Consider the following 27,856-nt stretch of genomic DNA (forward strand, 5'->3'; position numbering starts at 1 on the left):
CCCCCTCCACACCGTCACGGCTATGGTCAGCTCCGTCCTGAGCCCAGGTAGCAGACAGTGTGGCTGGGGAGACTAGGCGTGGACAGGAAGAAAACCCCTCCCTATCCAGAAGAGTCTTTCTAAAGGCTCCGGGGGGGTCACTGAGATGCAGAACTGCTTGGGCTGGTCAGGGCTGGTGTAGGAGAAGGAGGGAAGCGGGGACTCCCACCTGACAGTGACATTCTGAGCCGAGACTGCAGAGCAGGAACCTCTGGGGTGTGTCTAGAGAACAGTCTGTGGCCTGCTTGGACTGGAATGCAGAGATCTGTGACAGGGAAGTCCCAGCGACCCCTCTGCCAGCACCTGGGGACAGACTACACACAGGAATAAAGAAAAGAGGGAAGACGGCTCCAGAATGGGGCCTGGGTTTCTGGCGTGCTCAGTTGAGAGGACAACAGCGTCTTTCCCTGAGTCAGGGCATCCAGGAGAAAAGGGGGCAGGAAGATGGTGCCCTGCCTTGGACAGGAGGGGTTGGGGTCCCCAGGACAGCCAGGTGGAGACGTCCGTCGCCATGTGGATCTGGAGCTCAGATCGGAGTGGGTGTCTAGATTTGGGACCACTCTGTTTCCCCTGTCTGCGACATGGGGATGAAGATATCTCCCCAAGCTTGAGCGTGAGGATCAGCGGGATACCATGTGCGGGCCTGGCACACAGCCAGCACTCACATGGCGAGTTATTATCACGGTGACGACCATGCTACGTGGAAGCCCATGGCCAAGGCAGGGCACAAGAAGAGGGACAGAATAGAACCCCGTCTGATGCTCTGCTAGTCCTTGCCTCCTAACTAGGCAAAAGCTTCGCTTTGTCTACTTGGAGGCCAAAAGTCTCCGAGTCCATGAGCACCTTGTCCCCTCCTGAGGACCTGTGTCCTGGGCCACTGCTGCTGTCCCTGTTCTCCCCACGCTGCCTCCTGCACTGCAGAGTCTTCATGGTGGCCCCTCCCATGGGAAGAAGCAGACACTCTCTGGTGGCAGACAGCTGCCGCCTGCATCTCTGCCCTGGGCATCCCTTCAGCTCCCTGCCCAGTTCCCTTCTGCGGTGAGCTCCAGGCAGACTCGGCTGACGAACACTTTAGCCAACAGACTTTGAGTTAAACACTGATCCTGGCAGGGGCGAGCCCATCCCCAAGCTTCCCTCTGCTCTTCTGGCTCCCGCTAGGTGATCACATCTGCCCTTGGAGCCCCAACTGTCAGACGCATCAGCCACTGAGGGCATTCTCACTGAGTTGTCCTATCACTATGTCACATACAACACACCCAGAACCCCCTCCTTGCACCTTCCCCCACCCCAAACAGATCTCCTCTCCTGTTCCACCTGCCCGCTGTGCTCAGAGTTCCTGCTGTTCCCTGTCCTCCTAGACCAGAAGCAGTGGCACTGTCTGGGAGTCTCCCCTGTCCCATCTCCCCTCCCCTCTCTGATCAGCCATCCAGTCCTGTGGAGAACGTGCCTTGGATTTGTTCCTCTCTTCCTGGCCCACCTCAGACACCCTTCTCTGACATCCTCGTACACACGAGCATGCTCTGTTCTGCAACGTAGGACTCAATACACCCAAGATTTGCCACATCTGAGACTAATTTTTCATCATCTGGAATCATTTGCCCTTTAAATTACTTCTCACAAGGGTGTTTCTTCCCTGTCTGGATCCTAAGCAGTTCCAGCCTGTGGGCCCCAATTTCCCTCCCATCTTTTCCCTTGCCCCTTCCTCCTCCGTCTCTGAATCCCTGGTCCTGCCAGCACAGCAGGGGCTCAGCTCGCCCTCAGCTGTGGCACGGGGCGGGGGCTGTCCTTGTTACAGGGCATTGCCGTGGCACTCAGTATCGTGTCCCTGAGATACCTGACGACAGTTCTGGACCAACTGCAAGCCTACGGCACCAAACTCACCGATAAGGACACGTCGTCCATCCTCAAACTGATTAAGGTGACGGCATTCCGGGAGCGCTGCCAGCATCCGGCACACGGCCTCCCCTCATGCGGCCTCCCCACTTCTTCCAGGCTTGTGACTCCCCCAAAAAGCTTCTCTCTCCCTCTGATTAAGTGTCCTGCTCCTCGCCCTCCCCCAGGCTGCCTCAGGCCCATGCTTCAGGCCCTGCTGTCCCCAGCTCCCCTGCCCCCCAGAAAATCATTTCCCCATTCCACAGCCCATCTTCCCTCCCCGCCCTCTGGGCGGTCTCCTCTCTGAGCCTCCGCGTCCCAGTCAGGCAAGGAGGCTGAGGAGGAGAAGGCAAGCCCTCCCTTCCCCCTGCAGGAACACCAGCAAAGGGAGTGGGGGCTGGTCTGCAGCACCATCTGCTTAAGCTACAGCAGGATGATTTCCGACAGGAAGGGCGCCCTCTTAAGGCACCTGGACGCCATCCTGGCCTTGGTCCTGCACCACTACCACAACTGTGTTGTGGAAAAGGTACTTCCCGCTCGCTGCGCCTCCCACACCCAGCCCTGCCCGAGCCCCCTCTTCCCTGCGTGGGAAAGATGCCCGGCCTGGAACGCAGCTCAGGGGCAGGGCTCTTGCTGTCGCTGCCGCTCCCACACCTCAGTCCTCAGTGCCCTGGACCTGCCACTCTGCACCCCTGACTGGCCCGAGGGGGTGCGGTAATTCGAGGTCTGTTGAAAGTGTCTCTTTCCCCGCTGGCATATTATGTGCCCTGCCTTTGGGCTCCTAGGGAGGGAGGAGCAATGCCTGAAGCATTCAGGGGAGACAGAGGGAGCCCCAAACACCTTCTGCCTTTGCCGCTTGTCCAGAGCACACGTCCCTGGGGCAGGGGGAGCCGCCCTTCCCATTCCCTGTCCACCTGCCACCCAGCTGGCCATGCTCAGGGCAGAACACACTCAGTGGGGAGACAGGATCTTGAGAGACAAGGAGGCTAGACCTGCCCTCACGTCAGAGCTCCCCTGCAGGGCTGCCACAGGCTGTCCCTGTCCCTTGGCTGTGCTCAGAGGGAAGATGCAGGGCCTCAGGCTAGGGAGGGTGCGGGAGGCTCGGCTCCTCATCCCCCAGGTGGCACGTGGGTGGATGTCCCTGGCCCCAGCATCATTTCTACCCTCGGAGGACGCTGAGCACGCTGGTTGGTTCAGGATACGACTCTGAGGCTGAATTACCTGGATGCCCTGACCCAGATGACAAGCACCCTGAGCAGCCAGCCCATCTACCTGCCGTACAGGATTCCCCACAAACTAGACCTTGTGGCCTCCATGGCGGTAAGTAGCCCCGGGGAGGAAGGAGAGAGCACAGCGAGGGAGGTGGTCCCCATGGAAACCCTCGGGCTCCTAGGCTGGGCCTGGAGGACGGAAGCCCAGATTTCCCAGTTTCCTCTTCCTACCGTACTTCTCCCTTTCCCGTCCTCAAGATAGGGGTGAGTACTGTGGGGCAAGTGTAGGTGGGAGTGGGAGAGAGGTAATGTCCTTCTGAAGCCTGTCCTTGGAAGTCCCTGAAGGTTTCAGTCCCACCTTCTTGTGAGCAGGGCCTGGGGGCGGCGGGGAGGCAGGCAAGACAAACGTGTTCATGGCCCTCCTGGTCTCTGGGGGCGGGGGTGTCACAGGAGCTAATCAGGGAGGAGCCACTGGACTGCATCTCCAGCCCCATTAGGCAGAAGGCAATGAATATTGTCACCGACTTCAGGTAGCAACGTGCCACCCACTCTGTCTGCCTCGCTCTGGCTCGATTTCAACTCTTTATTCCCTGGCCCCTCTCATTCTCCGCTCCAGCTTCTATACAAAGGTCCCCAGGAAGTAGCAGACATCCACTGGACAATGTCTGCCCTTTCTGTTGTCAAGATGTTGCGGGTGGGACTTCACCAGCACCTGGCAGAGCACCTGCTTCCCCATCTGCATAGGGCTTTGCTGTAACCTCCACCCCTGGCTTCCTTCTGCTTCCAGCGCTGTCCCTAAATAGACCCCTCCAGGTCCAGCCCTGTCCCCACCATTCCCTCCAGGTGTCTGGGGAACCAGAAAGCAGTATGTCACCCCAAACACCAGGCACCCTTGCCTCCAGTCGCTGTGCCTGCTCACGCTCCCTTCGTCCCTTTTCTTTCCATTCCCTGGTCCTTCTGCCTTTTGTTGTTGTTCCCTCGTTTTTCCTCTTTCAATTCCCTTTTCCTCCGGTATCTCCCTGGCTCTTGCTCCTGCCTTCCTCTCTGTCTCCACCATCTCTCTCCGCGCCACCTGCCTGCCTTTCACCAGGTGTCATTCCGGGCCACTGCTCTCTGGTCACACTCTGCTTCACCCCGGACCTTAGGAAGCTCCAGCCGGTCTTGGACGTGGACAGCAGAGCAGAGTTCCTGCTCACGTGCTACAGGGCTGTGTTCTGCCTGCCCCCCGCCGAGGGCCTGCTGGAGGAGGCGTCCCACCTTACACAGGGCCAGACCAGCGTGGTAAGAAGCTGTCTGCCGGTCGTCACCTTGTTTTAATGTTTGTCTTTGAGAGGGTATGAAGTACAGGTTTTATGGTCTTATAAAAGGATCTTCCACCATCTTTACCGAAAACAATTTTTGTGCTAGGAGGAGGGGGTTGCAGGCAGTCTGAGTAGACCCTGAGACCGACTCCCGCCTTGGGTGACCGCTGCCACCCCTTGAATATTAGGGCCCAAAGGTGGACACTCTGTCCTGCCCTTTGTAACTGCCACACAACTGAAACCAGTCTGGGAGATTCAAACGTGATCTTACTCAAGGCACAAGGACACATGACTTCAGGGAGTCCCAGGAGTAGATCTGTGCCCACTTCCTGCAGGGCCGGGGTGTTTGCCTGAGGGAGGGACACGGGATCCGGGCTGACATTCGCACTAGGAACTCTTTTATGTTCTCTGACCCTTTCTCTTGACTGGCTGTTCTTACTTTACTGATGCCATAGTCTCTTGAATTTCTCTGAAGATGTCAATAAGAATGTTTTGAAACAACATTTTCTACTGTTTACTGAACTAGTTTGGGTTCTTGGGGTCAGGTGGCCTGTTGATCTTGGGCCTCCTTTCCCTCAGATGTCTGGTGACCTTTCTTTGTCAGTCCATAGTTATTTATGTTGTGAAGCAAAGACGGCCACACTAGAGAGTGCTGAGGTGGGTGTGCTCTGGCTTTGTCCCCCTGAGGCCTTCCTCGGTGTAGTCCCGGCTGGGAGTGGGGGGCATTTGGCCGGGGCTCCCCTGGGTTTGCGGCAGTCTGGGATCCCGACTGCCCAGAGGAACGGCTTCACTCTGGCTGGATTCCTTTCCAGGCCTGTGCTCCCCGGGGAGCCTCCCTTCCTTCTTGTCAGCTTGGAGGCCCGTGACTGCCTTGCGGGAGCCCTTGCAGGGAGACCACCTGCTTTCCTTAGGGTGTTGCTGGGCAGGGCCCGGACTCTGTGCGAGGGTGAGAGGGGACGGGCACCGTCCTGCTGTCTGTCAGTCAGTCCCGCAGACGCCAGGCCAGCCTCTCTCCTCCCTGGGAACAGCTGGTCTCCGGGTAGATGCTACTGACTGAAGCAGCTCCCTGGGGAGCAGAGCCCCAGAACAGCACAGCTAGGGCGCGGGGATGGAGGGGTTGGGGGGCTGCGTGTCAGGCCACTCCCCGTCCTCTCCCACAAGCCGCACAGCAGGCAGACAGCTGTGCTCTGGTGACAACAACAGGAATTCATTCAAGTCAATAGCGGCAAGTGGTACTTGGAAATGCAGGGGAAACGTGAGCAAGGACGCCTTGGGGTGGCGGGGGGCGGGGTGCCAAGCAGAGTGTAGCAGGAGGGCGGGCTGCCGCCCCAGCAGTACCATAAGTCCCTCTTCGCTCCTCAGGAACTGTTCGGGATGACCCTGCAATCCCTCCGGAGGCTCATGGAAGCACTTGTCACCGAGAGGCCCGCTGAGATCCAGTCAAGCCTGGAGGTCAGTGGGGAGGAACCCTTGAAAGCCGGTGTGTCTGTGTCCTAGGGCTTGCAGGACAGCGTGCCACAGCTGGCTGGCTGAAAGCAGCAGGCACCGATTCCCTCACGGGTGTGACGGCGAGAGGCTCAGAGTCAAGGTGTTGGCAGGGTTACTTCCCACTGCAGGTTCTGAGGGAGATCCAGTCTTGGGTTCCATAACTCTGCCCTGGCTTCTGGTGACTCCTGCCAACCCTTGGCGTCCCTTGCCTTGTGGACACATCACTCCAATCTCTGCCTCCATTTTCACATGGCATATTCTCCTGTGTGTGTGTGTGTGTGCGTGTGTGTGTGTGTGTGTGTGTGTGTGTGCGTGTGTATGCGTGTGTGTGTGTGTGTGTGTGTGTGTCTGTCTGTCTTCTTTGTGAGGACAGCCATCACTGGATTAGGTAGGGCCCACTATAAACCCAGTATGAACTCACCTTAACTTGATGACATCTGCAAAGACCCTATTTCCAAACAAGGTCATACTCTGAGGTCCTGGGTGGGTGCGAATTTTGTCACCTCAGTACAGTTGGGAACAGAACAGTTGCCGAGAACTGAGGATGAAGGTTGGCTGAAGAGCTTTGAGGGAAGGCGATCAGGGCTGGGACCTAAACAACCTCAGTCTTCTCCCTTGCAGGAGAAATGCTTCCTTCTTCCATCTTGCACAGGCGTTGCTGTGGCCACACTCTCCCCTCTGCTCCTGCAGAGTCGTCCCAGGGCAACATCAACCAAAGTAGAGCTAATAGAGCCAGGAGCCCGTGTACCACCATCACCCAGCTTCAGAGACCAGTCATGGCCAATCCTATATTTTCTCTGAGCCATCCAACATATTTCACACAATTCATCAAAGAAGAGTCTATTGTATTCACCCAGATACTTGCCATTGCTATTCATCTTCCTTCATTCCTGATGTTCCAACTTTCCTCCTGGTATCATGTCTCTTCCTTTAGCAGTTCCCTTAGTGTCCCTACATTTACTGTTCCCAATTTTGCATTCTCATATTCTAAATTTTTTTATCCTAGAAAATCTCAGACATCAACCAAAGTAGAGCTAATAGAGCCAGGAGCCCGTGTACCACCGTCACCCAGCTTCAGAGACCAGTCATGGCCAATCCTATTTTATTTTCACCTCTGCTAGTCTCCCACTTCTGTACCTCTGGATTATTTTGAAGCAAATTCCATACCATTTTATCCATAAATATTTAGTATGTTTATTAAACATAAGGATTATATTAAAATATATAACTGTGCTATCATTATTATATTTAAAATGTAGGCTGGGTGCGGTGGCTCACGCCTGTAACCCTAGCACTCGGAGGCTGAGGTGGGAGGATCGCATGAACCCAGTAGTTGGAGGCTGCAGTGAGCTACGATGACACCATTGCATTCTAGCCCGAGTGACAGAGTGAGACCCTGTCTCAAAAATAAATTTAAAAAATAAAATATAACTTTAATTTAATTTCTTAGCATTGTACATGTTCAGACAATGTTTCTTTCATTTGCCCCGAATGTGTGACAAATATATTTGTTAAAAATTCTGTTCGCTTGAATCAAGTCCTAAATGAGGTGTATACATTCCTGTTGGTTTGTTGCTTCACTCTCTTCTTCTATAGGTTTTCCTTATGTCATTTTTTCCTTGAAATTTATTTGTTGAAGAAACCAAGTCATTTCTTCCATAAATTTTCCACATTCTGAGTTGTGCTTCTTACCTCGTTTTGGGGTCATTTAATAAGTTTCTCCATCCCAGTATTTCCTAGAGATTATTAGATCTAGAGGCTTGATCAGATTCAGAGTTAATTTTTAGCAAGATTACTTCACAGGTAGTCTTATAGTATCATTTGAATTTAAAATAAATTTTTAAATATTTGATGTGTTTTCATCCATGAGAAATTTTATTATAATTGATGCTACAATTGTCCCATCTTTTGTCAAAGGGAGGCTCTCCCAGTTAGCTCCTGCGTCCTTTTAACATGGCTTTAGGAATCTCCAAGAGCTTCCCTGCTTTCCAGTATAATATTTTGTGTACTTTCCATCTCCAGCCTGGAATCAGCTATTTTTTCAAGGAGCTATGGTCCCTCTTTGTGGAAAATGGTATTTAGAAATCACAGTCTTGGCTTGGGTATTTCATCAGAGTCTGGCTGCAAGAACAGGTGGTTTGTTTTGTTCTATTTTTTAAATTAATCCATGTGGCATCAGTATTGTCTTGAGATGGCTGTGGATTTTTTCATCCACTGCTGTTCTTCCTTTTCAATTACAAATTACTGTTTGTTTACCTGTATTATTGTCAGCTCGGTTGCTGCAGGTTGACAAGGAGCGATGTGTATTCGGATCAGTGGTATTTTGGGTCTGTAATTTACTACTGGTAAGACACGCACTGTGTTTCAAACAGGAATCATCCATAATCATATTTCTCCAACAAAGTTGCACATAACTCATCCTGCATCTGTGACTGCAGAGATACTTCTTTCTTATTACCAAGTTCTTTCTTTACGGAGGAATGAGAAGAGGTGGGTAGCGGAACTGCGGGATATGCTGACCCATTGGAGTGAGCTACAGTCAATATCATTTGAGAGTCAAGCTTTAACCTGAAAGAAGAAGGCACCGGTGGGGAGATTTCTGGCACCCAGAGAAGGTGGGAATTGGGGGCCGGGAGAAGGAAGGCTTCTGGTTCACATCCCATGTGCCTCTAGGCCAAAGGAGTCCTGCTCTCCAAAGTATGGCCCTGATACTTCGCAGAAGCCAGACTCCAAGGTGACATTTCTCCCCTCTGGGATGCAGCTAATCAGGCCTCCCCTTTCATCTTCTTCTCCCTGCAGCTTCTGGAGATGTGGCTGAATTCCCAGAAGGACCACGAGCGGGAGCGGGCCATGTGGTGTGCTGCCCGTGTTCTCGGCTTCACTGTAAATATGGGTAATTTCAAAGTGAGTGGCCACCTGCCCCAGAGCCTGGGCCCTGGCACCCCTCTGGTCACCTTCACCCCTACCTTTGTCCCCAACCTCATCACATCTGTCATCTGGCCTCAGTCACTCAGCCTCACCCTCCATCTCCCTGGCCTCATACTCTGTTTTCTCCTGTGCATCCCATCTTGTTCTCGCCTCTCTCCCGCTTCCTTGTCCCACACCCCCACGTCTTCCAATTGGTCTTTCTGTCCCTCCGCCAAATCATTCCGTCCCACTCGGTTGGTCTCCATCCACCTCTACAAGCCTTGGATACTGGCCTTGGGCCAGGCACTGTGCTACTTGCCATAGTGGATACGTAGATGACCAGGATACTTCCCTGAAGGTGATAATGAACATACAGACCACACGTGGTGGGAAGAAACTATGGAAACACAAATAATCGCAAGTGAGGGAATCTGGGAAAGCTTCGTAGAGGAGGATGCAATAAAGCTGAGTTTGAAGGATGAGTAGGGTGTCAAGTGGCAGAGAAGGGGGAAGAGTGTCAGGTCCTGCCCCAGCTACGCCAGTGTACGCGCTTTCCAGCCACACCTCATCTAATTCCTTCCCTGTTCCCCGAACCTAGTCTCAGCACTCAAGTCTGTAGTACACGTGTCGTCCCCTCCTCTTGGCTTTTCTCCTGTGACAGTCAAGCCTAAAAGAATGGCTGGGATAACTTGTGACTTCCAGCTCCCCTCCCCAGATGGAAATTCAGTTCACCCGGCTGGGGCGCCTGGTGAGGATGCTGGCCGTGCGCTGCCAGGACCCAGTGGACAACATCTGCTTCTTGTCTGCCGAGGCCGTCTACAACCTCTACTCTGTCCTCCTGCTGCAAAAGCGTAGGCACCGCCCTCCCTCGGCCTCCCCTCCAGCCTCGCCCTTGGGCCTGGCCATCCCCACACCTCTGTTCCAGAACTGTGAGGGCCTAGAAGTTACCTGAGCACCTCATTTTCATGGAGGGACCAGCCCCCAAACACCTACAGTGACCCTCCTAGGACAAATTACGTGCTCAGGAAAGAGTTCTTTTGTATTAGTTCCTCCCCATCTGGCGGAGCCTTATACTCTTACCTGATTCTGTCTCTGCTCTGAGGCAGGCATGGGGGGGGAGGGGCTCCTTAGACAGGAGCCGGCAGCATCTCTTATCCTGAGGGCTGTTCCTCCCCTGCCAGCCCCGCCTCTCTCCAAGCGGGCTGAGCTCAGCAGGCGCCTCCGGCTAGGCCAGGTCCCGGAGAGGTGAGAAAGGGCAGCCTACGAAGCCTTCCGAGTGTCTGAGCAGTGTGCTTGGGGGTCTTTGTTTCAGAGATGGGAAGAAAAAAGCAAGGCTTGTGGGAAGAAGAGGGCAAGAACGAAGTCTATAGCGCCAACATCTTCTATAATAACACCTTTAAGATCGGCGAGGTGAGGGGATGCAGAGACAAAGTGGGGAGAACTGGGGCCTCTCATTACATAATGTTCTAGCCTCCTCGGGTGGGACTCTTGTATCCCTCCTGCCTTCCTTCCCCGTGACTGTCTGTGAAGGTTTTCTTTAGGGGACAGTCCCTATGCAATGGAAGATCCAGTCCTGGGGCTCCCACACACTCTCACCTAAGCATGCTGGGTCCTGGCCCTTGGTCACGGCCCATCCCCCAGCAGCACTGGTTTCATGCTCATGGTGCTTCCTGAGCAACGTGTAGTCCCAACTCCTAGGGACCCTAGTAGTACTTGGCTGGGCGGTGGTGGCTCGCGCCTATAATCCTAGCACTCTGGGGGGCCAAGGCGGGAGGACTGCTCGAGGTCAAGAGTTTGAGACCAGCCTGAGCACAAGTGAGACCCCGTCTCTACTAAAAATAGAAAGAAATTAGCTGGACAACTAAAAATATACAGAAAACATTAGCCGGGCATGGTGGCGCATGCCTGTAGTCCCAGCTACTCGGGAGCCTGAGGCAGTAGGATCGCTTAAGCCCAGGAGTTTGAGGTTGCTGTGAGCTAGGCTGACGCCACAGCACTCACTCTAGCCCGGGCAACAGAGTGAGACTCTGCCTCACAAAAGAAAAAAAAAGGACCCTAGCCCCAGCCCCTCTCTCCCACTGCTCTGCCTCTGCAGCCTCTGACCCCTGAGCCCCACATTGCACCTGAGGTCTGTGTTTTCTGCCTCCCATCCCCAAACACTTTGAATCTAGTGACAGTGTCCTCTGGGAGGTTGGCAGACGGCACAGGCCTGAGACAAATGTGCACCTTGCTCCTGAGAGGGCTTCTCCCTCACTCGCTTCCCAGGAAGGGTGGTCTGGGCCATCTGAGTCAGGACTGGCGGCCCCTGTTGCAGGCATTTGCAGAGTATTTCACCCAGATGCAGCTCACCAACATGGTGCTGAAGGCCTTGGAGGGCCTGACCGACAGCAAGGCCAAGTTGTCTCTGGCTTCTGCCCAGCTGATGAGCGCTGTCATGAAAGAGCGGGGCGGAGACGTGCTAAAGGTAGCGTGGCACTGTGGCAAGAGCTCTGCCCTGCAAATCAGGAGCCCTGGGCTCTCTCCTGGCTCTAGTACTAACCAGATGAAGGGCCCTGGGCGATCCTTTCTTCTCTGTTGGTCTTAATTCACTGACCTATAAAATGTAGGCTCAGGCCGGCTGCAGTGTTTCAGGCCTATAATCCTAGCACTCTGGGAGGCCAAGGTGGGAGGATCATTTGAGGTTAGGAGTTCAAGGCCAGTATGAGCAAGAGTGAGACCCAGTCTTTACAAAAAATAGAAAAAATTAGCCGACCATAGTGGTGCATGCCTGTAGTCCCAGCTACTCAGGAGGCTGAGGCAGTAGGATTACCTGAGCCCAGGGGTTGGAGGTTGCAGTGAGGTATGATGATGTCACTGTATTCTACCCAGGGTGACAGAGTGAGGCTCTGTCTCAAAAAGAGAAAAAAAAAATGTAGGCTAAAGGAAGATGTTCTCTGTGGTCCCACAGAGCTGTGTCATTTGCAATCCTGAACTTAAAACTGGTTCCTCAGTTAACTCTACCAGAGCTGGAGGCAGCTGGAGGCCTGAGAGCCGGAGCACAGGGAAGCACTGCTGGACGTTCACCTTGGTTCCCTGGAGTGTCAGGGGCTTAGACCGCGGATTGCAAATCCATCAGCTCATCGAATGACTCTGACCTTTGAAAGCATTATCCTCTTTTTAGGTTAACATGTAAAAACGGGAGGATTTTGCATAACAATCTACATTTCCCACTTCACTGAAAAGAATTTTAAAATGGGGTCACCTAGGGCACCTTTCTGAGTGGCCACTGTCCCTTTTATAGATGGGGCATGAGGTCTCTGAGACCTTCCTACTCTCCCCAAATCCCCTGTCACCTGCTGCCTTCACTCATTTATGTGACTTGTCTGGCCTGGGTCGCAGAACTGGAAGGACACTCTGAGGGTGTCTTTGAAGCACTGCTCTGGAGTGGGCTTCCCAGATGCTCTGTATTAGGAATTTGAAGGCCAGGCCAGAGCCTGGGGTCCCCACCTCCAATGCCAACTGCTGCTGCAGTCTTGTGGGTTGAACATTGATCCCAGCTGGGAAGGGAAGCCCTGGGGTGTCTCCAAGGCGTTTGCCTTCCCTCCCCGGGGTCTTGCATCTCCTGAGCAACATGGGAACTCATCTCCGGGGCTGTGGGCAGACATCTGCTACAGTGGGCCTTGACACCAGCTTCTGGAGTTCCTTCTGTGGCCCCTGCTGGTCTGGCCTCCGGTGCCGCAGAACTGTGCCTTGGGAAGGGCGTCACTGGCAGGGCTGCAACTAGGCCCCTTGAGTTGGAGGAGTTGGTAGAGGAGGAAGGCGGGAAGGAAGCAGGGAAGGAGTTATGGGGACTTCTGGCTCTGCCCTGCAGGTTGAGGAAATTGCAGAGGGCATCCTCCAACGGCTCTACTCGAAGCTGGAGCCCAGCACAAACGAGGAGACCCTGCAGGCCATGTGTGCACTGGCAGGCAGCAACACCTGCACTGTCATCCCCATGCTGCTCAACAAGCCCCTGCCTTGGGACAGGTACCTGTGCCCTGGCCCAGGGGCACATTCTGCAGCCCAGGAAGGCCCCCTGCCTGGCCCCAAGCCCAGAATAAAAGCCCCTCTGCAAGGATTCTGTCTCTTGCCCTCCATTTTCTTTGATCCCAGTCGAGCCTCATCTCCTTGTCCTCTGGCCAATTCCTCTTTGGTCTCACTCCCTCCAGTCCCTGAGAACTGGCTCTTCATGGGCCTGAGACCAGACTCGTCCTAGGAGCGTGATCACCAGGGCCCATGACATCGCTGTCCCTGGGTCTTGCAGAATCACTCTGGCCCTGTGGAGGGCGCTTGGCACCAAGCGAGACACCACAATCAATGTCCTGCTGCGGCTCATCAGCATCCTGGAGACAAACCACTCGAGGGAGGAAACTAGGGAGATGGACACCCAGCCTGTGGCGGTCAGTACAAGTAGGGGTGGCCTTGGACATCCTGTGCTGGGAGCGTGGGGGCAGAGTTACAGTACGGAGGTCAAGCAGGTACTGGGCAGGGGCAAAGAGGACAGGCTGGCACTGCATCCCGAGTACTGCACCGCACTTTCACCTCCTTTTGGTACTTGTGCATCCAAGAATGCTGGATGGAGAAGAGGTAGTGACCAACCCCATCGTATGAGCAAGGAAATTGATAGCCAGGGTTCATGAGCTCGTTTTCTCTCTGGATTCTGGGGCTGGCATCATTTGACAGAAGGCCTGGGGGAGTGGCAGGGGACATAGGAGAGGCAGAGGTTTGGGTGCCTGGAGTTGGTGGGGACAAAGTATGCCAGAAATCACCTTCTGCTGAACGTTTAGACTTGGTTTCCTTTCCTTTTTTTTTTTTTTTTGAGACAGAGTCTCACTTTGTTGCCTGGGCTAGAGTGAGTGCCGTGGCGTCAGCCTAGCTCACAGCAACCTCAGACTCCTGGGCTTAAATGATCCTACTGCCTCAGCCTCCCGAGTAGCTGGGACTACAGGCATGCGCTACCATGCCCAGCTAATATTTTCTATATATATATTTTAGTTGGCCAGATAATTTCTTTCTATTTTTAGTAGAGACGGGGGTCTCGCTCTTGCTCAGGCTGGTCTCGAACTCCTGAGCTCAAACAATCCACCCGCCTCGGCCTCCCAGAGGGCTAGGATTACAGGCGTGAGCCACCGCGCCTGGCCATCCTTTCCATTTTTAATGTCAAGTGAGCAGAAAAGGAAGCAGACTGTGTGTGGGTGGCCCCCTCCTTTCCCTAGGGGTGAGGTGTGGGTGTTCAGTCGTCAGATGTTTCTGAGAAGCCCAGGTCAGAGTGAGCTGTGCCTGCTGAGCCGTGCTAGGGAGGGACAGCGTGGGATTCCAGCCCAGGCTTTCAGTGTGACAGGTGGTGGTCCAGGCATGGTCAATTGTGCTCCCCACCCCCTTCCCAGGTGACATGTGCCTTGTGTGAGATGCTGTCAGGACCCCTGTGCCAGGAGGCTGTCCAGGAACTCTTCCCACGGCTGTTGCTGGCTGTGCTGTGTCATCTCTACTGGGTGACTCAGCAAAATGCTCCCCAGAAGATGGTGGTGTACAACCGGGAGGGGGCCCCGGGCAGCAGGAGCAAGCCCTTTGACCCCACTAGGTAAGCCTGACCTCCGGGTGCGGGGAAAATGCAATGAGTCAGTTCCTGAGAGCCCCGGACGACTAGCTGCTGATCCGTTAGGGATGCAAGGAAGAGAAAAGTAAGAGATGGTGTGGGTGCTGCAGCATCATGCCCTGGAACATTCTCTTAAACTTTTGGGTTTCTCTTTACGCCTTTCACGGTGTGCACGCTTCTCCTGACTCACGCTGCGGCTGCCCCCATGCCCGTAAGCACACACGTGAAGAGTTAGATGGCAGACAGCAGGCCCAGGCCATGTCAGCCCCTTGTGCAGGGTGGGCCACCTGCCTCGGCTTCCTCACCAGCACCACCACCTGCGCAAGTCCCTGCCAGAACTCAGTTTCCTCGCCTGTGAGATGGGGGCGGGACTCCTACAAAAGTGGTTGTCATACTTTTCTTAAAACCTCAGAACACTTTATTCAAATGAAATCGTCACTGAAAATGAAAACAAATGAAAGCAGGCAAGGAGAGACACTCTGATTAGGTGGGCGAGGGGGTGAAGAGAGGTCCTCCCCCCTCCCTCTGTGCCCTGGAGAGCAGAATTTGAAAACCGCACTAGGACATGCCTCTAGCGTCTTCCGCAGGACTCTGTGGTGGGAGCAGGGTCGGGCTGGAGTGGTGAGTGGATGGGCCGTAGGGCTGTGACTGCTTGTCTGCAGAAGAGCAGAGGCCGAACCCAGCCACCAGGGCTGAGAATCTTCTCCGACTCACCAGCACAGGAGTGCAAACCAGGGCATAACACTGTGTCCATCTTTCTGTCCTTTCTTTTCACAAACCCAATGGTGGTGGCCTTCAGTTGTGCCCTGAAGGTAGTGAAGTCAGTGCTACTGGCGGCTGCCTACGAGGGAGTTGTGGTCTATGCAAATGACTATCACTGCTGGGACCTTCTGTCCAGCCGGAAATCTTACTATATCGGGATCATGGACCTCACAAGGTGGGACCACTTCCCGAGTGCCCCTGCACCTCTCTGACCCCTGACCCCGGTCTCCCAGGTCCCAGCACTCAAATATAGTAGCTAGGTACCCTCCCCACCACCTCCTGGCCCTCTGGTCTCCTGATTCCTCAGCCCTGTGTGCACACTGGTCCCTGGCCTCTTCGCCCACCGGCACCAACTGCTTGCTTCCTGTGCCCCATCCCAGTGCAATGGTAAAGACATGTGAACCCTCCGTTCTTCACCGAATCCTGAACCCTGTCAAGAGCTTCCTCAACAACTGTGATGAGGGTAGGAGGATCCTGGCCAGGGCCTTCTATGCACAGGTGAGAGCTGGGGAGAGGTCAACGGCTCCAGCCATGCATTTCCTGTAGCTGAGGAACTGAATGTTTAATGGGATCTTAACTAACTTGTCCCAAAAACAAGAAAAAACGAGAAAAAATGAGAATCAAGCCATCTCAAATGGGGTTCCCTTCCCTGGCACTTCAGGGGCCTGGTTCAAGGAGGTTGGGAAGCCTGGGGAGGGGGTTAGCAGTTCTAGTCCTCCCAGAATGATGCGCAGATCCCAGCGTTGGGATCCTAATTCAAGTCTTACCAACATTACCCCCCAAGCCCTTCCCCGTAGTCTCCACCCCATGTGAACAACTCTGCCTCTGCTCTCACCAGGACCCCAAGGGGGTCTGTGGGCTCACAGGGCCCCCACGACCTTTCCTCCATCCATAACCGTGGTCTCCTGCCCCACAGCTCCTCTGGCACCGATCCGTGGCAGAGACCCAGAGGCAAGACTTTCTGGGCACCTTAACCCAGTGGATCAAGGATCCTAACCTCGTCATGGAGGAAATTGGCCTCCGAGGAATCAGTAACCTGGCATTACACCCAGCAAATGTAAGAGAAGGGGGAGGACCCAGTGGGGTCCCTTGGGTCCCTCAGTTGCACCGGTTTTAGTACATCCCCAAACCCTCATCCTAGAGCATCACAACATCCAGAGTGTGGGCTGACCTAGGCGTGTCCTCAAGCTGCCTAAACCCCCGGAGCCTTCATCTCCTTGGCATGTCCAGCCCCCAGGTTTCCCACGTCTGTGTCTCTTAGGCACCTGTGTGCTCAAGACCTGTCCCCAGAGTGTTGCATGATGCTCAGGCTGGTGGGTGATCTCTGCCTTCTTCCAAATAGTCAGAGGCCCTCAAGAGCCTGGTTCCGTCCCTGCGAGTCTTCCTGAACGCTGAGGTGCGGGTGGTGGTGCAGGCGGTGAAGAGCCTGAGGAACATCGTCTACCACGGGCACGGCGAGGACATCAAGAGCATCTTCTGCAGCATCTGCCCGTACCTGCGTCCCCTCATCAATGACGTATGCGCCCACGTCCCTAGGACCCGTTGGAAATGACGTGGGCTGGGGCTGGGGCTGAATGCTAGAGCTTAACTAAGGGTGCTGGGCTAGGCCAGGGGCCTGTGGCCCAAGGCTGAGATCATGGAGGACAGACAAAAGGAGACTTGGCCACATGGAGCAGTGCACAGGACACGTCCCAAGTGTGCATTCCCTACCACATGAAGACATGGCACATGCCCCCATGTCCTCTCTCCCCAGAAGTTCCCTGGAGGAGCCACTGGACCAACAGTGGAAAGCTCACACGCTGGTATGAAGTTGGTGCTCACTCCAAGGATCTTCTCCAGACTCTGCTCATGGAGTGAAGAGGAGGAGAGGACTGATGGCTCTACCCTCCTCCCAGATAATTCAGGGACCTTAGAATGCTAGGGTCCTTGTGGTGATAGAAATCTGAGACTCAGAAATTTGGACTAACAGACCAATAGCATCTGTCCCCAAGTTTCATCTTCCTACAGATCATGGCATCTTAGAGCTGGAGGGAACTCGATGTCCCTGAGACACCTGCTGATTGTACTCCCGTTGTGGCATTTGTAACTTTTTCAACATGTGAACCTTGGGTTGGAATTATTTCTGTATAGGTCTCACCTCCTCTGTGACCCTGGAAACTCCCAAATGGCTAGGCCAATGTCTGACTCAGTTCTTTTACAGTTCAGCATGTGTACTGTCCTTGACCTAACAAAGCCCAAGATAATATCTTTTCCCTCCATCCAACCCATACAAGGACTTTAGAATGCTTTAATTCTGACCATACCCTCCCAGATTATATATGACCCTTGTCTAGTATTTTAGTTCCACCTGCTTATTAAATCTCCAAATGTGATCTTTATATCATCATCATTATGTCATACAGTCAGTGCTTATTTAGATTTACCCACGTTTACAAATCTCCTTGCTCACCTTTCCTTCCTACAGCTCTTTCCTCCCTCCTAGCGTCTGTTTTCCCCCTTCCTTTGTGATTCCTTGGCTGTCAGTCTGAAAGTAGTAAACATTTTCAGTCTTTGTATGAAAAGGTCTTTATTTTGCCTCATATTTGTCTTAAGTTGTTAGCAGTTTATAATGTGAACATTACAAAATTTCTCCCATGTGGTTCCTTTGTTTTGTAGTGTTGGTTTTCCTAGATGTTTGCTGATCCTTGGTACTGATTTCTGGCATTTTTATACGAGGGATTCCCGGCGGGCCCTTTGTGACACAGCAGCCCGATTTCAGTAGTCGTGGGGGGCATCCCGGGATAAGTGGACAGCCGCATGTGCCCACTGCCAGTCTTTGGACTCTAGGGCTCCCCGCTCTCCTTGGGGGGCATCAGACACCCAGGGGACTGTCCCATCTCTGTGATCTGGACACCATGGTCCCTGCTCTGCTGGGGTGTTCCATGCCCCTGCTGCTTGCTAACTGGTAAGGAGGATATTGGGAGGGCAAGGAGGAGGAAGAAACTGAACTGCACGGCTGAACTACAGCCCCCAAACAACTGTCCTGTTGGTTGCCCAGAATCGTCTTCTACTTCTTATACTCATAGCCCCTAAGTTTAGAGCACTCCCGGAACCCCTGCCCCCTCTTGCAGTAGTTCTTTCTTGCCCACCCTCCGGGCTGTGCTTTCTACATTAATTCCAATCCTGTCTACTGCTCATCTTTCAGGAATGCTCTATTACTCTGGAGAGGGGAGACTCCATCTGATGTTTCAGACCCATTCTGAACTGTAAAACGATATCTCTACCATTTCTCCTAGGGATGGGGTGACTGCAGCTACGCTCAATCCCCCATGTTGAGCTACTGTGCATGTGATATTTTTCTCTTTCTTTTTGACATCAAAGTACTAATAAGGAATCATCTCTGTGTTTGGCCATTATGCTATAACATGGACATTGAGCTTGTTAAAAAGTCTGCTTCTGTGTTCAGGAACGATCTGTCTTGTCCAGCCATGTCTCTCTCATTTGGCTCTGTGCTCCTAACAGGTGCTCAAGAAATATCTGTTCAATTAATATATGTTAATAATATTCCCCTAAGAGTGAACAAAGCTTAGCTGTTTGTGGTCATTATTAGTTCACACAACTAATACAGATTTAAACAATTCTTTTCTTTCCTTTTCTTTTCTTTTTTGAGACAGAGTCTTGCTCTGTTGCCCAGGCTAGAGTGCCATGGCGTCAGCCTAGTTCAGAGCAACCTCAAACTCCTGGACTCAAGCGATCCTCCTGCCTCAGCCTCCTAAGTAGCTGGGAGTACAGGCACAGGCCACTATGCCTGGCTAATTTTTCTATTTTTAGTAGGGACAAGGTCTCGCACTTGCTCAGGCTGGTCTTGAACTCTTGAGTTCAAGCAGTCCTCCTGCCTCGGCCTCCCAGAGTGCTAGGATTATAGCCGTGAGCCACCACACCTAGCAGATTTAACCAATTCTACTCATAGTACAACTAGGTCAAAAATATGCATTTTGAAAAATACGGCATGCTTAAACCAAATCCGTAGAAGGGAGGGAAGGTGCAAACTGTAAATATGGTCCATGGTAGAACTGAAGCTATGATCTTGCTTTCCCTGGGACTGTGCCTTCGTGAACTGACTTCCTAGTTCTAGGGGTGTAAAGAGAATTCCTGAGAGACGCAAACCCTGTGGTATTTCCACTGAGTAAGCGCAGTGCGGCCAGTGCGCTCTGCACACGCACACCCAGACATGGAGGGAAGGAAGCCGGGCCAGGCCGGGCCAGGGAAACCACCGCATCCTCACCTCCGCTTTGTGCTTCGTGGCAGGAGAGGGAGCCGGTGAGGATAGCAGCCATCTCTGCCGTGGGCCACATGCTGGGCCGGGTCATCAAATACAAGCCAGGAGCCCCCATGAAGAAGGAACTGTATAAATTTTTGCTCCCTCTCCTGTTAAGCATACAGGACAACAACACCGAGGTGGTCAAGGTACGCTGGCTGTCCCTGTCCTCCCAACCCCACACCCCCTTGTGCCAGAGCAGAGCCCCTTCGCCTTGGCTTTCCCTTCATGAGCCCGGCCTTGGCGGTTACAGCCACCGATTTGGCGTCCTCCTCTGGGCTGGCCCTGAGCACTCTCACCCTCTCTTCCTGCTGTAAGGGCTTCCACTCAGCCCCTGGCCTGGGCAGTCATGGGACTGGGATTTGGGGTTCCCTTCTCTGCGCCCATAGGCCTGTGGAGGGGCCCTCACTGAATGGGTGGAGGTCATCGGCTGGTCATCCCTGACCCACACGTTCCAGCACACCACCCTCAGCGACCACCTCCAGGTGATAGAAGAAACCTGCAAGTACCTGGTGAGTGAGAGTCTCTGAGGAAGCTGGGTCTGCATGTTCATCCTGGGGACACAACAGTGGGCTCAGTGGGCAGTGGGAGCAGCTGACAGATATGTCCCTTCCATTCCCTGCCCCTCAGTCTTCAGCATCAGCAAACCCAGAGAGCCCTCACCTGGGAGGCCAGGCCTGGCTCTCTGTATTCCATCCTCCTGGCGTCCCGATCCTTGCCTCAGGGCTGGGGAGGTCACGCCGGGTCGCTGCATGGCCACAGGACAGAGGCCCTCTGGTTAGAGTGGCAGGAGCCCTGTGGGCAGGACTTGGCAGGACTGTAGGGCAGTAGTCGTGGTATCAAGGATCCGTGGCTCCTGCCATCAAGAAGGGGCCAGAGATCGGGAATCCTGGTTGAAAAGTAAACATTTGAGGGCTGAGCAAGTAGGTTAGGAACCGACACGAGGAATTCTGATATTGGGAATCCCTCGCGCAGGTAGAGCACTTTCCAAAGCACTTTCACGGCCAGTCCCCCAGGACGCCTTACGGTTACGTGAGGGAGGCCGGGCAGGTTTCCCTCAACGCCACAGAGAGAACAGTGAAGCCAGGAAGGGTCAGCGCCAGTATCAAACCCGGGTCTCCTGGCTCCACATCGGTCGTGTTCTCCCTCCTCCTGTCGGTAGCCAGGGGCAAAGTTCTCTCTAGGAGCTTCCTGCTGAGTGTGCGCTGCTGCTGGGTGGGAGGGGTTGGGGTCTCGCTGTGCAGGTTCAAGCAGAGGCTGCCTGGAGACAGACCAGGGCTGCTGTGCACAGGGTGGGCCGTGTGGCTGCCAGCAGGTCTTTGGTGGCGTTGCCAGTGGCCCCTGTCCTGGTCAGCACCACCCCTTGGCTCCACAGGTGCACACAGGCAAATACCAGCTCATAGGGGAGTTGCTGTCCCAGAGCTTCGGCTTCCTGAAGAGCCCGCAGGCCTTCCTAAGGGCAGCTGCAGTCACGTTCATAGGTGAGGCGGTGGCTCCCGGCAACTCCTCCCTCCTCCTTCAGCAGGGAGCCCCCCTTGACCTCTGCTAAAGGCCAAGCAGTCCCATGGTGTGAAGAAGCAGGTCCCCTCTGTCCCAGCCTGGACCTGATTGGAGAGGTGGGCCTGTGACCAGGCCTCAGATTCTCCCTTAGAGAGGCTCGTGGGGAGAAGGTGAAGCCATGAGCCTTCACCCCAGGTCCGTGTGGTGCCCCCACGGCTGGGCTCTGCTTTGTGGGGCAGAGAGCCACGTGCACTGGAAATGGGGGGAAAAAAACCAAACTGTTGCTTCCACTGGGACCCCGTGACTTTCCAAAATATTTTTGTTTCTAATTGCAGTAGGAATATATGTTAATGTTAGAAAAACTAAAAAAAATTCAGATTGGCAAAAAGAAGAAAATAAATAATGCCATAAATTCCAACATTTACATTTAACCACGGCTAACATTCTGGAGGCTTTTTCCTTATAATATACAACGTCCCATATACCATTATATATTCTTCAACCTTATCATTAATGACTATATTATTAATTCAATTGGATGGATGGATGGATGACACAATTGAAATGACATAGTCCCAATATTCGACACTATGTTACGATTTAAGCGTCACTTCTTGTTTTTATAAGCAGGGATGCAGTGGTTAAGTCTCTGCATGACATCATGATTATTTTGTTAAGATATTTCAAGAAGAATTGCTGGACCCAAAGCATATGCACAATTTTAAGGATTTTGATGCTGATTGCCAAAGTGCTCTCTAAAATGGTTGGATCATTTTCTGCCCGCACCAGTGCTGTACATGAGCATCCATTTCTGCAGACAGTTGCCAACCCTGGGTAATATTTTTAAACTCATTACCAATTCCATAGGTAAAAAATATATCTTGTTGTTCTTTTGATGGTTAATATTTTTTGTCAGCAGTGAGGTTAAATCTTTTTTCTGTTCGTTGGCAACGTGTATTTCATTTTTGCTAATTAATAGCCTTGTGCCCTTTGTCCATCTTCCTACTGGTGAAGGAGCCCCGTGTGGGTTAGCATCCTGGGCTCATGCTCGACTTGTCCCCCGCTGACAATAATTTTGGGTCACAGCTGCTCTGAGGGTTCTTTTATTAAGACACTGCTATCTAGCCTGCAGGTCATCTCTGAGGTATACTGCTTGCTAGAACTTGTTTACAAGTTTCCCTGTTTATTACTGAATGTGGGGAAAGAAGCAACCTGAAAATCCAGGAACTCTGGAATGATGTCACATCTGTCTTGTCTTTAGGATTCATAATTAAGAAGAACAATATGAAACAGGTATGCGAGGAGGATGTGCAGGTGATACGGAACAGTAAGTCTGGGCCTGGTTCCTGGGTTCTGCATGACACAAGTGGGTGGGGTGGGGTAGAACAGAGGATGGGGACATTCTTAAGGACATGTTTCATTATCTTATTTTTACCACAGTCAATGTAATATAGAAAAGTAGCAAATAGAGAAAAGTAGTAGGAAGAAACACATTTTCCATTGTCGTAGTCATTAGAAAAAACACTGCTAGCATTTTGGGGATATGTCCTGCCAGGCAGTGAGCACTTATTACGTGTGTAGGTGGTTACTCTGCAGTGGTGTTCAAGAGAGACATAGTCACTGCCCTTAAAAACTTGCAGTCTTTTGTTCTTTTTTATTGCATTAAACTCTTACCAACATTAATTTATGTTAATAGAAAAAGTAGAGACTTTTTATAAAAAGAAAAATGAAGCAGCAGCAGCACTATCAGTATATTAACAACGGTTGGATACTTCCTGGACAGCCCTTTTGTGTATATGTATATGTAAAAATATATTTATATAGGTTTCTACAGGCTACATACCAAAAAGTTGACTTTTTGTCATGCATATTAAGCTTAACAGAGTGTAAAGTCAAATCATATTTGAAACTTCCCTCCCATCTTCACTTTAATTCCAATCACTGTCTTTCCCAACTTACAGGCTTTTGTTGGCCAGTGTTTTACTTCTATTTTGCTAACCCAGAATTTAGATGCTATGATTGTTGTTGTTCTTTTATACAAACTCTTTAGACTTACATACACTCCTGAGCATTCCCTTGTGCATGTCTGACCGTCCTTTGGGGACCATTTTTCTTCATCCGGGAGGCTATCTTTTAGAAGTTTCTTTAGTGCTGATATCTTGAGGTGTGCTCTCTTGGTTTTTCATTGTAATGATTTTATCTTACTCTTTTTCATTTTTTTACTTAAGTAGATTTAGGGGATATAAATGGTTTTATGTTATGTGGATGAATTTTATAGTGGTGAAGTCACAGCTTTTAGTGTATCAGTCACCCAAACGGTACGCGTTGTACCGGATAGGTAGCTTTTGATCCCTCCTCCCACCCTCCCCCCTTCTGAGTCTCCAAAAACCCTATACCACTCTTTGTGACCCTGTATACCCATCATTCAGCTCCCACTTATAAGTGAGTCTCTGCAGTATTTCACTTAGGATTATGGCTTCCAGTTCCATCCAAGTTGCTGCAAAAGACATTATTTCATTCTTTTTTATGGCTGAGTAATACTCCATTATACACACACATGCACGCACACACACTCACATATATACATCACATTTTCTTTATCCACGTATCAGTCAATGGACACTTAGGTTGATTATCTTTGCAATTGTGAATTATGCTGCAATAAACATATGAGTGCATACGTCTTCTTGATATCATGACTTCTTTTCCTTTGGGTAGGTGCCCAGTAGTGGGATAGCTGGATAGAATGGTAGGTCTACTTTTAGTTCTTTGAGGAATCTCCACACTGTTTTCCATGGCGGTTGTACATTCTCACCAACAGTGAATGAGCACTCCCTTTTCACTGCATCCACACCAATATCTACCACTTTTTGACATTTTAATAATGGCCTTTCTGACAGAGGTAACGTGGTATCTCATTGTGGTTTTAATATGCATTTCTCTGATGATTAGTGATTTTTGAGCATTTTTTCATATGTTTGTTGACCATTTATATCTGTTCCTTGGACAAATGTTTGGTCACGTAATTTGCCCATTTTTTAATGGGGCTGTTTTTTTCTTGCTGATTTGAGTTCCGTGTAGAGTCTGGATAGTAGTCCTTTGGTGGATATATAGTGTGTCAATATTATTTCCCATTCTTTAGGTTTTCTATTTACTCTACTGAGTGTTTCCTTAGCTATGCAGAAACTTTTAGTTTAATTAAGTCCCATTTATTTATTTTTATTTTTGTTGTATGTGCCTTTGGAGTCTCAGTCATAAATTCTTTGTCCAGGCCAAGTCTAGAAGAATTTTTCCTAAGTCATCTTCTAGAATTTTTATGGTGTCAGTTCTTACATTTAAGTCTTTAATCCATCCAGAGTTAATTTTTGTGTATGGTGAGAGATAGGGATCCAGTTTCATTCTCTTGCATGCAGCTCTCCAATTTTTCCAGCACCATTTGTTAAATAGTGTTTGTTAAAAAGATCTCCTTGTAGCAATCTTTCACCTCCTGGGTTAAGTACATTTGCAGGTATTTTATTTTATTTTATTTTATGTAGCTATTATAAATGGTAATGAGTTCTTGATTTGATTGGCTGTTATTAATGTATAGAAATGCTACTGATTTGTATGAACTAATTTTGTAACCTGAGACTTTACTGAATTTATTTACCAATTCTAGGAGTCTTTTGGGGGAGACTTTAGAATTTTCTAGATAGAAGGTCATATCACTGGCAGGCCGGGTGCAGTGGCTCATGCCTGTAATCCTAGCATTCTGGGAGGCCAAGGCAGGAGGATAGCTTGAGCTCAGAAGTTCAACACTAGCCTGAGGCAAGATCAAGACACCAACTCTATTTTAATAAAAAAATTTCTTAAAAGGTCATATCATCAGCCAATAGGGATAGTTTGACTTCCTCTTTCCTGATTTCCTACTTCCTTCTCTTGCCTGACTGCTCTGGCTAGGACTCCCAGTACTCTGCTGAATAGAAGTGGTGACAGTGGGCATCCTTGTTTGTTCCAGTTCTTAGTGGGAACGCTTTCAACTTTACCTCGTTCAGTATGATGTTGGCTATGGGTTTGTCATCTACGGTTTTTACTATGTGAAAATATGTTCCTTCTATTCCTAGTTTGTTAAGGGTTTTTATCACGAAAGTGTGCTGGATTTTATCGAATGCTTTTTTGGCATCCATGGAGATGATCATATAGCTTTTGTTTTTCCTTCTGTGTATGTGGTGAATCCATTTATTGATTTATATATGTTGACCCGTCCTTGCATCCCTGGGATGAAACCTACTTGATCATGGTGTATTAGTTTTTTGATGTGCTGTCGGATTAAATTTTCTAGTATTTTGTTGAAGATATTTCCATCTATGTTCATGAGGGATATTAGTCTTTAACTTTCTTTTTTTTGTTGTGTCTTTTCCAGGCTTTGGTATCAGTGTGATACTGGCTTCGTAGAATGAGTTGGGGAGGATCCCCTCCTACTCGATGTTCTGGCAGTTTCAGGAGAATAGGTACTGGTTCTTCTTTGTAGGTCTGGTAGAATTCAGCTGTGAATCTGTCTGGTCCTGGGCTTTTTTTGTGTGGAAGGTTATTTGTTATTGACTCAGTCTCCCTACTCAATATTTGTCTGTTCAGGATTTCTACTTCTTCATGTGTCAAGCTTGAGAAATTGTGTGTTTTTGAAAATGTATCCATTTCCTCTGTGTTTTCTAGTTTTTTGTGCATAGAGGTGTTCATAATAGTCTTAGATGATCTTTTGTATTTCGGTGGCATTAGTTGCAATATGTCCTTTTTCATCTCTGATTGGGCTTATTTGTGTCCTCTCTTCTTTAATTGCTTAACCTAGTGGTTGGTCAATTTTTGTTTATCTTTTCAAAGAACCAAATTTTTATTTCATAGATCCTTTGTATTGTTTTTTTATTTTCTATACCCTCTAGTTCTGCTCTGATCTTTGTTATTTCTTGTCTTCTGCTGCCTTTTGGTTTTGTTTGTTCTTGTTTTTCTAGTTCCCTGAGGTGTGACATTAGCTTTGTAACTTGTGAACTTTCTGTCCTTTTGATGTAGGTATTTAGTGCTATGAACTTCCCTCTTAGCACTGCTATTACTGTGTCCCAGAGGTTTTTGGTAGCTTGTGTCACCATTGTTATTCAATTCAAAAAATTCTTTGATTTCCATCTTGCTTTGGTCATTGACGCAAAGATTATTCAGCAGCAGGTAAATTTCCATGTATATGGATAGTTTTGAGAGTTCCTCTTGGAGTTAAAATTTCTAGTTCTATTCCATGATGGTCTGAGAAGATACATGGTATGGTTTTGATTTTTCAAAATTTGCTAAGGTTTGTTTTATGGCCTACCATATGGTCTGTCTTAGAAAGCGTTCCATGTGTGGATGAGGAGAATGTATATTTTGCAGGTTTTTGGTGCCTCCCTATACACCTGTGCTCTTCTCTTCACTGTTCTCCACTAGCACCCAGAATCTCTGTAAAACACAGACATCGGGTCATGTCTCCTCTTGCATTAAACCTTCAGTAGCTTCCTACTGCTCCGAGGGTCACAGTGTGGCCCCAGATGGTCTGGCCTCTGCCCCCTCAGCCTGCATCACTGCCCCCTCCCCAGAAGCTGCAGCCACAATGGAACTTTCTACAGCATGAACAGACCCCTCCCCCATGAGGAATGCTTCTACCCTTGCCCTGCACATGGCTGGCCCTCAGGCCGGCACTCCTGCTTTGGATCTTGCCTCAAATGTCCCCTTCCCAGAGAGGCATTCCCTGACTGGCCTGTCTGAAGGGGTCCTTCCTAGTTATTCTATCTCATTAGTCAGTTCAGTTTCCTTCTTTGGACTTAATTTATTTTTTACTTGTTTATTTGTCCCCAACAGAATGTTAACCTCCTGAGAGTGGGGACTCTGTGCCTCTTTGTCACCACTGTACCCCCAGCACCTAGCACAGTCCCTGGTGATAGGAAGTACTCAATAAATAGTTGCTGACTGAATTCATGATTCTTTATAACAGTGAAAAATTGCAAATAATCTAATTATTCACTAATAGCAGGTTCATCAAAAAATATGATAAAATCATGTGATTGGATATTTTTCCATACGGAGGAATATTTTATGGGAAGAAAAAATATTAATGCTATTTTTGTAAATGAAACTTTTGTCTATACTGGGTGTTTAAAAAAATTAATTGCCAGGATTTTTACCAAACTATTAGCAGTGTTATCTTGGGGGGTGAATGATTTTTCTTCCTTTCCTTTTTAAAAAAATAATTTTTATCTTAAATATTTTCTACGATGAAACAATTTTTGATAGTGACAAAAATTATTCTAAAGGGACTCATGTGGTGATGTCCTGGACTGTGGGGTGAAAAGAGAATGGGGGTTGGGTCGACAGTTCTTAGAGATCAGAGTCTCAGTTGACCTCCCCCTGGTTTCAGCTCTGGAAAAGATGAACAACGACCCAGAACAAACTGTGAAGTCTTTGGCCCAGAGCATCCTCAATGAAGCTGACGCCAGTCCTACCTCCCAATTCACCAGAACGTCCAGGATCAGCATAATGGGCATCAAAGCACGAGCAAGGAAGAAACACCTTTTCAAACAGGAAAAAGACCACCGGAAAGAGGAAAACCACCACCCTCCACTCCAAAGAGTTCTCCGTGCCCTGCGCAGGTGGCGAAATAGGAGAGTGAGAAATGTTCTCCAGTAAGAGGCTACGCCCCATAATATGCTGAAAATAAATAAATATATATATGTATATATATATATAAAATACTGAAATAAAAGAGGCTACATATCCAACATCTCAAAGTCCAGCTAAGGCTGGGCATGGTGGCTCACACCTGTACTCTCAGCCCTTGGAGACGCTGAGGCAGGAGGATCACTTGAGGCCA

General features: G+C 50.3%; 1 protein-coding gene across 1 annotated transcript; it reads left to right on the top strand.

Annotated features, from left to right (window-relative positions):
- The first annotated feature begins 874 nt into the window (after positions 1-874).
- Positions 875-27,856, top strand: LOC123621135 (maestro heat-like repeat-containing protein family member 7). Its single transcript, XM_045526981.1, has 23 exons — positions 875-1,077; positions 1,774-1,957; positions 2,285-2,437; positions 3,109-3,231; positions 3,573-3,652; positions 4,268-4,403; positions 5,786-5,875; positions 8,711-8,815; positions 9,534-9,669; positions 10,131-10,228; positions 11,133-11,282; positions 12,669-12,823; positions 13,101-13,236; positions 14,224-14,417; positions 15,232-15,369; positions 15,575-15,692; positions 16,111-16,251; positions 16,537-16,710; positions 19,482-19,640; positions 19,881-20,003; positions 20,867-20,972; positions 22,253-22,318; positions 27,404-27,856. Exons 1-23 carry the CDS (start codon positions 875-877, stop codon positions 27,670-27,672), a joined length of 3,237 nt encoding a protein of 1,078 aa, XP_045382937.1. The 3' UTR covers positions 27,673-27,856.

This window comes from Lemur catta, chromosome 15 (genome assembly GCF_020740605.2).
Source record: "Lemur catta isolate mLemCat1 chromosome 15, mLemCat1.pri, whole genome shotgun sequence".
Lineage (NCBI taxonomy): Eukaryota > Metazoa > Chordata > Mammalia > Primates > Lemuridae > Lemur > Lemur catta.